Below are 14185 nucleotides of genomic sequence, written 5' to 3'. Positions count from 1 at the left end.
TAGCAGTCGAGATGACAGGCATCTTATCCGCACGGCTGTAACGGATCGTGCAGCCACGTCTCGATCCATGTGTCAACAGATGGGGACGTTTGCAAGACAACAACCATCTGTACGAACAGTTCGATGACGTTTGCAGCAGCATGGACTATCAGCTCGGAGACCATGGCTGCGGTTACACTTGACGCTGCATCACAGACAGGAGCGCCTGCGATGGTGTACTCGACGACGAACCTGGATGCACGAATGTCAAAACGTCATTTTTTCGGATAAATCCAGGTTCTGTTTACAGCATCATGATGGTCGCATCCGTGTTTGGCGACATCGCGGTGAACGCACATTGGAAGCGTGTATTCGTCACGCCATATTGGCGTATCACCCGGCGTGATGGTATGGGGTGCCATTGGTTACTCGTCTCGGGCACCTCTTGTTCGCATTGACGGCATTTGAACAGTGGACGTTACGTTTCAGATGTGTTACGACCCGTGGCTCTACCCTTCATTCGATCCCTGCGAAACCCTACATTTCAGCAGGATAATGCAGGACCGCATGTTGCAGGTCCTGTACGGGCCTTTTGGATACAGAAAATGTTCGACTGCTGCCCTGGCCAGCACATTCTCCAGATCTCTCTCCAACAGCAAACGTCTGGTCAATGGTGGCCGAGCAACTGGCTCGTCACAATATGCCAGTCACTACTCTTGATGAACTGTGGTATCGTGTTGAAGCTGCATGGGCAGCTGAACCTGCACACGCCATCCAAGCTCTGTTTGACTCAATGCCCAGGCGTATCAAGGCCGTTATTACGGCCGGAGGTAGTTATTCTCTGTACTGATTTCTGAGGATCTATGCACCCAAATTGCGTGAAAATGTAATCAGATGTCAGTTGTAGTATAATATATTTGTCTAAAGAATACCCGTTTATCATCTGCATTTGTTCCTGGTGTAGCAATTTTAATGGTCAATAGTGTAGTTACTGGATACTATGTTTCCTCCGGGATGAGGTTCGTGTACAATTTTTAAATGATAGTTCATTTCTCGCTTAACTAACTTCCATGTAATTCCAAAAAAAAAAAACGAATACGACAAAAAACACCAAAATTAGCAAAAAATAACACAGAAAGAAAGGAAAGTAGATCACAATTGGGAAAAAGTAAAAGTGAAACCCGGAAAAAATAATTTGGCATTTAAAATCCACTTAATTTTCTGAAAAACACTGAAATTGGCTGAAATTAACGGAGAAAAAGAGAAATTAGATCACAATTGGCAGAAAGTAATAGTGAAGTTCGGAAAAAATAATTTGGTAATAAAAAAGCGTTGAACCTGACAAAAAAACTGGAATTGGCAAAAATTAACACGGAAAGAAAAAAAATTAGATCAAAATTGTCAAAAAGTGTCAGAGAACTTCAGAAAAAATAATTTGGCAATAAAAAAACATTGAATATGACAAGAAACAGCACCGAAATTGGTAAAAAAATACCAGTGAAATTGGCCGCAAAATACTACGATTTTTTCCTTCCAGTCATTTCTTTCTGAGTTTTGATGGAGAGAATTTAGAAAATCTCGGTCTAATAACAACTGGGCTTACGCAGTCACACAGTATGAATGCCCACAAACTTTCGGCGACAAAAAAATGTTCAAATGTGTGTGAAATCTTATGGGACCTAACTGCTAATGTCATCAGTCCCTAAGCTTACCATGCCCGAGGGGGGGACTCGAACCTCCGCCGGGACCAGCCGCACAGTCCATGACTGCAGCGCCTGAGACCGCTCGGCTAATCCCGCGTGGCTTTCGGTGACAGACAGAGATGTTATGGCCACAGGCGTCGCTAGTATTTTCGCTCGCTAGCTGCACACGTGGGACTGCACCGGCCCGAAAGGGGGAAGTGACCGGGCCGGGCGGCGGCGAGCGCGCAGTGACGCCCGCCGCCCCCACGGCGTGGGCGGGGGACCCCCGCGCTGGTGCCGGCGCGGCGCGCTCCACCACCGGTATATAAGCGGCCGCCGCCGCCCGTCCTCCAACAGATCCATCCGGCCGTTCACTAATAGCGAGGTCGACCGCAATGGTAGCCGCCGCCGGGTCCGCGTCCTCCACCCCGCTGCTGCTGCTGCTGCTGCTGAGCACGTGCGCGGCCCCCGCTACACTCTTCCTCAGCGGTGAGTCGATGCACGCTGGATTCGTCACTGTACTACCAGTAGAAACCTACCCGCGGCTCTTTAATGAATATCAGCCCCCATGTACGAGGGGTGTTCTATAACTTACACTCTTTTCTGCAGCCAATTTAGGTTGGAAAAAATGTGGTAGTTGTTGCACGATGTCATACAATTTTCCCGCTTCTAACAATACCACCACTTGCAAAGTAGGTTAGAAATCAGATTAATAATGTTGCTCACGCAGCATATGTCCGCTTTGTCGGGCAAGAACGAAGTTATTGACTGTGGATGGTATCGTCAGAACGGAAATTATGAAGTCACTGTAAGAAAGTCATTAATTTTGGCACTTATCTTGAACGGATTCCCACGTCGATTTCTTCGAAGTTGTCATGGCTCATCTTGTTGATTCTAGGGTGATTCCACTTTGACTGCTAGAAGGTACAGATCTGTATTTTAGCAATACTTGAAGACCTAACAAATGCGTTTTTCAGGAAGTTCTTAATGATCAAACAATCCCAGATCAGAACAATGGTATGGTAGAAATAATTTTTGACTTGGTGTTCACGATCCACATTTTTATTAAACTTCTTGTAAATTCACATATACTTCTTCTTAATTGTCACATCATCAAGGAAACAGTTTTGTATCAATCTTCATATATTTAATTTTCACTTTAACCAAACACAAGACTTGACTGTTCTTTTACAAAGCGAAATAACAACTTAACTTGTGCCAAAGTGAAACAAAGACTGGTCTGTGCGCATTCGCGCCAAAACGGTTACAAGTAAGTCAAAGATTATGACAGTCTCACAGAAATGAATACACACAAGAACCATATCACTGTAATATATCGATACGTCGGAGTACCTATACATTAATAAAACCAAATGTGAATATTGTTACAAAAATATGTCTGTTACTACGCAGAAAAGTAGTAAGATATTACTGGTATCGAGAACTGGGGTTGGGGTGCCGTAATGGTCACGTAAATAAAGAACCATTACACGCTGAAGCGAGTATAGTTTCATGAGCTGCCGACAGGTGGCGGAGCTATATGTAACCTTCAAAATGGCGTCTGTAATGGAGGTGCATTACAACCACACAACTGTCATGAGTGCTTTTTTTTTTTTTTTTTTTTTGGCGGGAAAGCAGATCGTTGCAGATATGCATAGGCGCTCGCAGAATGTCTTATGAGACTTGTCAGTGAACAAAAGCACGGTGAGTCATCGGCCGAGGCGTCTGTCATCATCGCAGCTGTCCGACCTCCCGCGTGTCGGCACGCCGCACGCAGCTGTCACACCTGCTATGCTGGAACGTAGACTCTCTCATTCGAGGTGATCGTTGCCTCGAACGTTTCCTTATCACAAGTCTGCACACCAGGGAGGAGCTCACAAAAGTTCACTGGGCTCTTCTTCCTCACCCACCCTACAGCCCGCATCTCGCACCTTCTCACTTCCGTCTGTTCGGCACAATGACCGATGCACTCCGCGCGAAGTAATACTTGGGTGACGGGGAGGATATTAATGCTGCAAGACGTTGGCTCCGATATCGACCATGCGGGCAGACAGGCCGTCCCACTAAGGTGGCGTAAGGCCGTCACATTTAACGTTGAAAAAATAGGGTGTTTTAGCAAAAAGAGCGGGGAATAATACGGCGTATTGCAGTCCTGAATAAAGCCAACCTGCTTTCGGAAAAAAAAGTGTCGCATTACTTACTGAACGCACCTCGCATAAAGCGTCATTCTCCCGAACTATGTTTATAGGTACATTCAGTGGCGTATGTGGATATTGTCTACAAAATGTGCTGCGAATAGAGTTAGTGGTAGAGAAGTACCAAAATGTTACGTCTGATGCTGCAGCTTACTGTACGAACAGCGAAAATCTATTAAGCGATAAACTTTTTTTTCCGTTTCACCACTTTTTCGGTGGTATCTGGGAGAAAAAGATTTTGTAAAGCTTTGAAATTATATGTAAAGTTTTGTTGGATATGGTTAAGGGCTCTCATTTCTCAAATACTGGACGAATGTAGTCGAGGTAATTTGGTCGCCTTGAGTAAGGCTGTCTCGTAACGTACACACACTTTCCTACCAGTAATTCTTGACTCACTCTATTAAACCTATAACATAAGATTAATGAGCAGATTATGACAGCATTTTATTTTATTAAATTCGATCGATTACTGTATGGAATACTGAAAGTAGCATTATTGTTGCCTCTGGAAGCTGTTGGGTAAACAAAAACTGGTTTTAACGTCCGGGTTAGCCGTTTACTGCTCCACACAGGCCACTGTAGTGCTATCCTTTTGGAATTTAAGAGGGATGTGGTGGTGGAGGGGAGGAAGATGTAAGTGCAATACGCTTACTCCCACCTACATAACTGCTTAACAGCATGAAATATAAAGAAACGCCAGTTGAATAATCATCTGACAGTTTTTAGCCTGTTGCAGTGAAAACGCATAACAGCAAAATTTACAACACTTTTAAAGACAGCTAGGTCGGTAGTCGAAATATTACAAAATGGAAACAATAACTAGCCAGAACACCCGGAAGCTAACTCAATCAAATGAGCCGAGATAGTCTCAGATATCACGTATAAAAAGCCGTACACAAAAGCACAACTAGCTACGTCTGATAAAGATTAGCGTGGAAACAATCAAGAGAAATTTACGCGCAGTAGAAATGAAATTATTATAGCAATTCAAAATTTATTACTGTATACACCTAAATTAAATAATGTGAGTGAAACTCACGGTAACTGAAATTTTGTTTCCATCAAAATAAACAAATGAATAAAAATTAAAAATGACTTTCAATTACTATAGTGGGATAACTCTGACAGACAGATGAAAAATTGTTGTCAATAACAAAATAATTTAAAGGAATATTATGAGAAGGAAAGTCGCATCTCACAATATAGCGGAGATGCTAAATCGCAGATAGGCACAACAAAAAGATTTTCACACTTAAAGCTTTTCGGCCAATGGCCTTTGTCAGCAATAGACACACATTGTTGACAAAGGCCATTGACCGAAATCTTTAAGTGTGAAAATCTTTTTGTTGTGCCTATCTGCGACTCAGCATCGCCGCTGTATTGTGAGTAGCGACTTTCCTTCTCATAAAATTGTTACAGTCCACCCTGGATTTTCCATTGCTTAAAATAATTTATAAAGTGAATAGTTATAATTACATTGGAAAGCACCAGTGGTCTAGGCGTGGCACGGTAGCTCAGCGTGTTCGGTCAGAGGGTTAGCTGCCCTCTGTAATAAAAAAACTGAGTTAATCGATCAACAAATAACTTAAACGGATGTCTTACGACGTCCGCCCCGAGCAGATGCAAGAAACAAAAGCGAACAAAATGAGATTTAAGAAAAAAAAAACAAAAAAAGGGGTAGCGTCTTTGATTCATAATCAAAACGTCTTCGGTCACGGGTTCGATCCCCGCCACTGCCTAAATTTTGATAATTAATCAGCATTGGCGGCCGAAGACTTCCGGCATAAGAAGTCAGCCTCATTCTGCCAACGGCCTTGTCAAAGAGGGCGGAGGAGCGGATAGAGGTTCAGGGCACTCTCTTGTCCTAGGGGTGGGAAATTGCCCCTAAAGGCGGAAGAATCAGCAATGATCAACGACATGAGGATGCAGAAGGCAATGGAAACCACTGCATTAAAGACACGTAACGTGTATCCACAGGACATGTGGCCTGTAATTGAAGAAGTGTCATGATGATCTCTCCATTGGCAAAAGATTCCGGAGTACTCCCCCATTCGGATCTCCGGGAGCGGACTGACAAGGGGGAGGTTACCATGAGAAAAAGATTGAATAATCAACGAAAGGATAACGTTCTACGAGTCGGGACGTGGAATGTCAGAAGCTTGAACGTGGCAGGGAAACTATAAAATCTGAAAAGGGAACTGCAAAGGCTCAATCTAGATATAGTAGGGGTCAGTGAAGTGAAGTGGAAGGAAGACAAGGATTTCTGGTCAGATGAGTATCGGATAATATCAACAGCAGCAGAAAATGGTATAACAGGTGTAGGATACATTATGAATAGGAAGGAAGGGCAGAGGGTGTGTTACTGTGAACAGTTCAGTGACCGGGTTGTTCAGAATCGACAGCAGACCAACACCGGCAACGATAGTTCAGGTATACATGCCGACGTCGCAAGCTGAAGATGAACAGATAGAGAAAGTGTATGAGGATATTGAAAGGGTAATGCAGTATGTAAAGGGGGACGAAAATCTAATAGTCATGGGCGACTGGAATGTAGTTGTAGGGGAAGGAGTAGAAGAAAAGGTTACAGGAGAATATGGGCTTGGGATGAGGGATGAAAGAGGAGAAAGACTAATTGAGTTCTGTAACAAGTTTCAGCTAGTAATAGCGAATACCCTGTTCAAAAATCACAAGAGGAGGAGGTATACTTGGAAAAGGCCGGGAGATACGGGAAGATTTCAGTTAGATTACATCATGGTCAGACAGAGGTTCCGAAATCAGATACTGGATTGTAAGGCGTACCAAGGAGCAGATATAGACTCAGATCACAGTATAGTAGTGATGAAGAGTAGGCTGAAGACATTAGTCAGGAAGAATCAAAACGCAAAGAAGTAGGATACGGAAGTACTAAGGAATGACGAGATACGTTTGAAGTTCTCTAACGCTATAGATACAGCAATAAGGAATAGCGCAGTAGGCAGTACAGTTGAAGAGGAATGGACTTCTCTAAAAAGGGCCATCACAGAAGTTGGGAAGGAAAACATAGGTACAAAGAAGGTAGCTGCGAAGAAACCATGGGTAACAGAAGAAATACTTCAGTTGATTGATGAAAGGAGGAAGTACAAACATGTTCCGGGAAAATCAGGAATACAGAAATACAAGTCGCTGAAGAATGAAATAAATAGGAAGTGCCGGGAAGCTAAGACGAAATGGATGCAGGAAAAATGTGAAGACATCGAAAAAGATATGATTGTCGGAAGGACCGACTCAGCATACAGGAAAGTCAAAACAACCTTTGGTGACATTAAAAGCAACGGTGGTAATATTAAGAGTGCAACGGGAATTCCACTGTTAAATGCAGAGGAGAGAGCAGATAGGTGGAAAGAATACATTGAAAGCCTCTATGAGGGTGAAGATTTGTCTGATGTGATAGAAGAAGAAACAGGAGTCGAATTAGAAAAGATAGGGGATCCAGTATTAGAATCGGAATTTAAAAGAGCTTTGGAGGACTTACGGTCAAATAAGGCAGAAGGGATAGATAACATTCCATCAGAATTTCTAAAATCATTGGGGGAAGTGGCAACAAAACGACTGTTCACGTTGGTGTGTAGAATATATGAATCTGGCGACATACCATCTGACTTTCGGAAAAGCATCATCCACACAATTCCGAAGACGGCAAGAGCTGACAAGTGCGAGAATTATCGCACAATCAGCTTAACAGCTCATGCATCGAAGCTGCCTACAAGAATAATATACAGAAGAATGGAAAAGAAAATTGAGAATGCGCTAGGTGACGATCAGTTTGGCTTTAGGAAAAGTAAAGGGACGAGAGAGGCAATTCTGACGTTACGGCTAATAATGGAAGCAAGGCTAAAGAAAAATGAAGACACTTTCATAGGATTGGTCGACCTGGAAAAAGCGTTCGACAATATAAAATGGTGCAAGCTGTTCGAGATTCTGAAAAAAGTAGGGGTAAGCTATAGGGAGAGAGTGGTCATATACAATATGTACAACGACCAAGAGGGAATAATAAGAGTGGACGATCAAGAACGAAGTGCTCGTATTAAGAATGGTGTAAGACAAGGCTGTAGCCTTTCGCCCCTACTGTTCAATCTGTACATCGAGGAAGCAATGATGGAAATAAAAGAAAGGTTCAGGAGTGGAATTAAAATACAAGGTGAAAGGATATCAATGATACGATTCGCTGCTGACATTTGCTATCCTGAGTGAAAGTGAAGAAGAATTAAATGATCTGCTGAACGGAATGAACAGTTTAATGAGCACACAGTATGGTTTGAGAGTAAATCGGAGAAAGACGAAGGTAATAAGTAGTAGAAATGAGAACAGCGAGAAACTTAACATCAGGATTGATGGTCACGAAGTCAATGAAGTTAAGGAATTCTGCTACCTAAGCAGCAAATAACCAATGACGGACGGAGCAAGGAAGACATCAAAAGCAGACTCGCTATGGCAAAAAAGGCATTTCTGGCCAAGAGAAGTCTTCTAATATCAAATACCGGCCTTAATTTGAGGAAGAAATTTCTGAGGGTGTACGTCTGGAGTACAGCATTGTACGGTAGTGAAACATGGACTGTGGGAAAACCGGAACAGAAGAGAATCGAAGCATTTGAGATGTGGTGCTATAGACGAATGTTGAAAATTAGGTGGACTGATAAGGTAAGGAATGAGGAGGTTCTACGCAGAATCGGAGAGGAAAGGAATATGTGGAAAACACTGATAAGGAGAAGGGACAGGATGATAGTACATCTGCTAAGACATGAGGGAATGACTTCCATGGTACTAGAGGGAGCTGTAGAGGGCAAAAACTGTAGAGGAAGACAGAGATTGGAATACAAAAAAATGGTTCAAATGGCTCTGAGCACTATCGGACTTAACAGCTGTGGTCATCAGTCCCCTAGAACTTTGAACTACTTAAATCTAACTAACCTAAGGACATCACACGCATCCATGCCCGAGGCAGGATTCGAACCTGCGACCGTAGCAGTCGCGCGGTTCCGGACTAAGCGCCTAGAACCGCTAGACCACCGCGGCCGGCGATTGGAATACGCCAAGCAAATAATTGAGGACGTAGGTTGCAAGTGCTACTCTGAGATGAAGAGGTTGGCACAGGAAAGGAATTCGTGGCGGGGCGCATCAAACCAGTCAGTAGACAAAAAAAAAAAAAAAAAAAAAAAAAAAAAAAAAAAATCAAATAAGTTACCGGAATAATAGAGATATAAATAACAAGCTTCATCAGTTTCAGTGTATGTATGTGGCATTGTTAATATAACTTTACAGAAAGGAGGCGGAAAAGCGACAAAAATGAAGTCCTACGAATCTTTTGTCTGTGATGTCTCTGCTGCATAAAAGAATGACGAAGCAGATGTTGAGATAGAGTGCTAGAGGGGGAAGGAACCCTAGTAAACCCAAGACGAGGTGTGTTCATCAGCAACCTTTGAAAACGGATAGGCGGTTAGCCAGATGACTGGAAGTGAAGAAGATGATGCTAATCAGGCATTACTGTGGCTCAGCATCTAGAAGATCCAAACAGAAACCTCTTCTCATGTTCACTTAAACTGATGGTAGCTTTTTTAAGGACCTTATACGCCAACTCTGAAATGTGACAGCTTTGCCTTTATTAAAACGATTTTCACTCACACACGCGTTCCTTTAAATAATGTATTCAGTTGTTACAATTAAGACAACATTTTAATCTAGAACGTTACTTAGGTTAAATGCGGACATCTTATCTTAGGATTGGCCCCGACCGTTATGTGTATCTAATGAAATTACAAGTTGCTGTAACCGTCTACATATACTATTATTTCCACTGAGTCCTTCGGAGGTTACACCTCCATTATGAAGTAGAGTTATGCCAATTAATAAGGCATGCATGTTCTGAGAGTACGTCATTTGCAAAGCGATAAAAACTTAAAATAACGTTTCTTTTTTAGGCGCTGCAGTCTGGAGCCGCGAGACCGCTACGGTCGCAGGTTCGAATCCTGCCTCGGGCATGGATGTGTGTGATGTCCTTAGGTTAGTTAGGTTTAACTAGTTCTAAGTTCTAGGGGACTAATGACCTGAGAAGTTGAGTCCCATAGTGCTGAGAGCCATTTTTTTCGTTTCTTTTTTGCCTTCCTATACCAGACAGTGCCACAAGTTTCGAGAAAATCTGATACACCATGCACCCATGCCTTATTAACTAACATAAATATACACGAGGATGGAGGAGTTATATTCTGAAACTTGCGATGGAAATAGTAATTATAAATGTAAACTGTAATAGTAACTTATAGGCTAAATTGATGATTTTAGTTGTAAAATTGAGTATCTTTATATTCTGGAATAATATCAGACCGGCGAAAAATATGACTCGTGGAAGTGAAGAAACTACTTACTGCGTTACAGTATCATACCCATAAACAGTTAGAGGAACAGTATCACTTCTAAAAATCGATGTTACGGATGATTTCAGAACACGTATTGTTGGAGGTACGTGGAAATTACCGATATTGTTGCTCATATAATTAGCAACATATCCCACGTATGATTCATTCAATGTATCGTTGGGTTGTGCAACTTCTGTCAGTCTGTAGCAGTCTCTGCAAGTCTGAAGTGATTCCTGTCGCTAACGACATCGATATCTAGCACGGAGCAGAATTGCAGTCGACTGTGATAGCATCTGACTGACGTTATTTCCCTGGCAACGACCCGTTGACTGAAGGTGATTTGTCAGACAGTACCTTTCCTAAAGATCTGCAGGTGTAGCGGTGTAAAGGTTGGAGTGACATTTACGAGTTACTCAATAGTGCCATCGAGGATCATAACAGGAGGCTAGCGCACACACATCTAAAATCGTTCTCCTACATAAGTTAACAACGATAAGCTTTCACCTGCGTTTACTAAGCGTTGATAAAATTCAGACTTTCATAAGAAACTGTGAGGTGTGAAGTGTCATCCGATCGAGTAAATCTTTCTCGTAGGTCTCGGTGGAGTTATCTGATTGTGCACATATTTCGACAGCAAAAAGCATTCCCAACTAAGTTTGCCTTTACAGGGGGAACGAGTGTTCGTCTGTTACTCGTAAAGTGAGACATGTGAAAACTAAATCAGGCCGATTAAGCCCGAGAATGCACCGGCGCGGACACCGTACTGTACAAGCAGCGCGCACAGGTTGTTGTTTGTCTTTGATAAACGCCGTTCTCGACTAGTTGCGATGTGTCTACGAATGGTGAGTAGTTTTAATAAAGGCGAAAATAATGAAAATAGTCGCGGAAATCAGGATAGGGACCGAGATACAAGTTTCGAGCGAGCGAAATGTCACAGCATCGGACATTTACAGCCAAATCTGTGAGATTTGCAGGGAAAGAAGTATTGAGATTTTTTCTGAAGGGATCTTTTGGTCTGTCTCTGTATAGAAACGGTCTTGCGGGAACAAGAAGACCTCGAGTTCCAGTACAAACGTGTTACAGGAACTATGAAATGAGTGGCCACTAACATTCATGCATCTCGATTCATATTCTTAACAATCCTGTTCGCATTTAAATTACAGACTTTACAGTATGAACTGTTGTAGTTACATTATCCCGTGTTACCCATACCCTCAAAGCTAGTCCTACTTTATTCGTAATTAACATCGGATGGTATGAATTAGCGTTCATGAAATCTGTGATCTGAGTTTTGTTATCCTAAATGGATTACTTTTCCTTTTTCTCAGTTAGTAGCTAAACTGCTCGTGCCTGGATTGGTTCTGGGGTTTACAACACCCTTTTTACCTCAAGTGCTCGACTTTTGGCACAAAATTTTAAATCTCAAACAGCAAAAGTTATGTATGTGGTTTATTTAGATACCAACTCCACAGCCGAGGCCACTAAGACACGCCCGTGCGGGACTCTCGACTCTGAGGTACGTGATTCTAGTCTTGCCGGTCGAAGAACTTCTGACCACCGGTAGCCGAAGGTTGCTATCAATTGGACACCTGAAGAAAATGTGAAATAAAATCGCCGGATATCGTAATAAACATATTATTTTCAGAGCAGCTTCAACCTCGTCTTTTTCATTTAGCTGTAGCAGATACATAAGCCACAAATATTCACCGTTAATGAAATACTAGAAAAATAAGAACATCGGAATAATGAAGGCGATTGGTTTCCTTCGCTGGGCCAGGCAGCTTTATACTGTAACCCCTGTTGAATACTACGCAAATCTAAATAAGTGTCAATACATTTCATTTTTTTTTATTTTGGGAGATTTCTTCTGGAATCTGAAGTACAACAATATACATCCGAAAGCAAGGTGGCTAGAAGTAGAAATGTCACCGTCGAATGTAAAAAAAAAAGGAAAAAACGCGTCTGACTTATTATCACAACAAACTAACCATTAGAAAACATATAATAAAAAGCGTTACTTAAATTTTCTTTATAGTGGCCTACTTAGGGCTAGGATTAGACAGAATTCGAGGTGGCACGTAGAAAGCAACTCGCGAGCCATCGCTTAACAACACTCATTCGCCGTGCACAGCACCTAACTTTATGTTGTGGATACGACATGATGGTCTGAACTGCTCGTAATTTCCAATGAAGACTTCATAAATTTAATCACTATTACCATATTAGAACGACGTTTCAATCACTGATACTAGTCGATTACAAGAACACAGGCAAAATCCTACCTTTTTCCGTGTTACTTTGTGTTTTCGTGGAACAACTCGCGACTAAGATGCCGAATCTTTGGCAACAGAGGCACACTTAATGACAGGTAGTATGCACCTCTTGTCAGTATCCACAGAGAAATCGAACTGGCCCATCGACAGCAACCGTACCCTATTTGGCCAGCAAAGGAAAGCGACTTGTTGGTATAAAGTTCCTTATCACAAGATTATGCTCGAATGTGCTGGGATAAACTCCAAACCTCTCCATGGTGTATCATGGAGTGAGAGCAAGGGACACTTTTAACGGTGATCTTTCCACTGGATGGGGGGATGTCAGGAGAAAGGTTCTTTGCGAGACGAGTAGGCTGTGCTGCGGCACCGGGCTTCACTCCCTCTGTTTTCCCATCTGCAGGCGGCACAGTCATGACGCCGCACCGTCTAGTCCGGGGCTTAACAACTGGCCGGTTTTGAGCGCGAGTACTCGCGTCTGCTCAGGCACGTGCTCGCGAGCAGCTGCAAGGTCGCGGAGTAGGGAGGGAGGGAGGGGAAATGCGCGCGCACGTTTGAATAGGGCCGCAGCGTGCCTATTGAATTCGCGCCGACTGTGTAACGTTTAAAGTACTACGATCAGCTCTCAGCAGTCACTTCGCTGGTTAAGAATCGTGTGAAGTCGCCGTTGTGTAACCCCAACCATGTTTTCGCAGTTCAACCCCCATTGGGAGGAATTGTATCTGTTCACAGAAAAAGATGGTGTTGCAAAATGTTTAGTATGTCACAAAACGCTGAATTCTTTTACGAAATTTAATTTGCAGCGACATTATATGTCGTACCACGCGAAAGACTGCGGACGTGGAAAATGTGATTGACCAGATCGTGCACAGGAAGTTATTAAACTTAAAAGGAAGCTATCCGAAGAAGATCTGGACGACAAAGAAAAATCAACTGAGGCAGCTCTCAGAGTGGGTTACAAAATTGCTTTGCTTTTAGCAAAATCCCTGCGCCCCGTAACTGATGGCGATTTAATAAAAGAATGTTTGGTAGTTGCAGCGGAACATTTGTGTCCATCTCAAGTTGAACAGTTTCGGATTGTGCCATTATCTAACATGACCATTATGCGTGACATACAGGACACGGCAGACGACGTCCAGAGCCAGCTTGCAAATATCTGTAAAGATTTTATGGCGTATTCTCTAGCTCTGGACGAAAGTGTTGATATCACTGGAACAGCGCAGCTTGCCATATTTATTAGAGTTGTTAATAGAGATCTTCAGGTGAAGGAGGAGCTCCTCGATGTAGTAGCCATGAAGAACACTAAAACCGGAGGTGATATTTTAAGTAGTGTTGAAGAAAGTGTTGAAAATATAGGATTGTCGCGGAATTCTCTAGTTTCAGTGTCTACAGATGGTAGAGGCATACACTAAGCTAATAAAATTATGTGGCACATGTACATTCTCCTGTATTTGTTTCATTTGTCGCAGTAATAATTCGTGAGTGATATCCCTGCAGGTGGCCGCGGATTTACATCGACTGGCGGCAGCTGTTGTGTACCCCACGTGACTCTCCCCACTCTCCGCTCTGGTCTGGTAGTGGGGGTAGCGTCCTCGCGCTGCTCCGTGCTCGCGACTTGCTGCTCACAGCTTGCTCCGCGAGCACGTATGTTGTGAAGCCCTGGTCTAGTC

At 42.9% G+C, this 14185-nt stretch overlaps 1 protein-coding gene across 1 annotated transcript in view; it reads left to right on the top strand.

Moving 5' to 3' along the window:
- The first annotated feature begins 2056 nt into the window (after window positions 1-2056).
- LOC126260780 (mucin-19-like) overlaps window positions 2057-14185 on the top strand; it is a 65731-nt gene continuing 53602 nt past the window's right edge. Inside the window, exon 1 of the mRNA XM_049958117.1 lies at window positions 2057-2150. Within this exon, the coding sequence (XP_049814074.1) occupies window positions 2057-2150 (94 nt within the window). The remainder of the gene's footprint in view (window positions 2151-14185) is intronic.

This window comes from Schistocerca nitens, chromosome 5 (assembly GCF_023898315.1).
Source record: "Schistocerca nitens isolate TAMUIC-IGC-003100 chromosome 5, iqSchNite1.1, whole genome shotgun sequence".
Taxonomy (NCBI): Eukaryota; Metazoa; Arthropoda; class Insecta; order Orthoptera; family Acrididae; genus Schistocerca; species Schistocerca nitens.
This window is presented reverse-complemented; position numbering and strand designations above follow the sequence as displayed.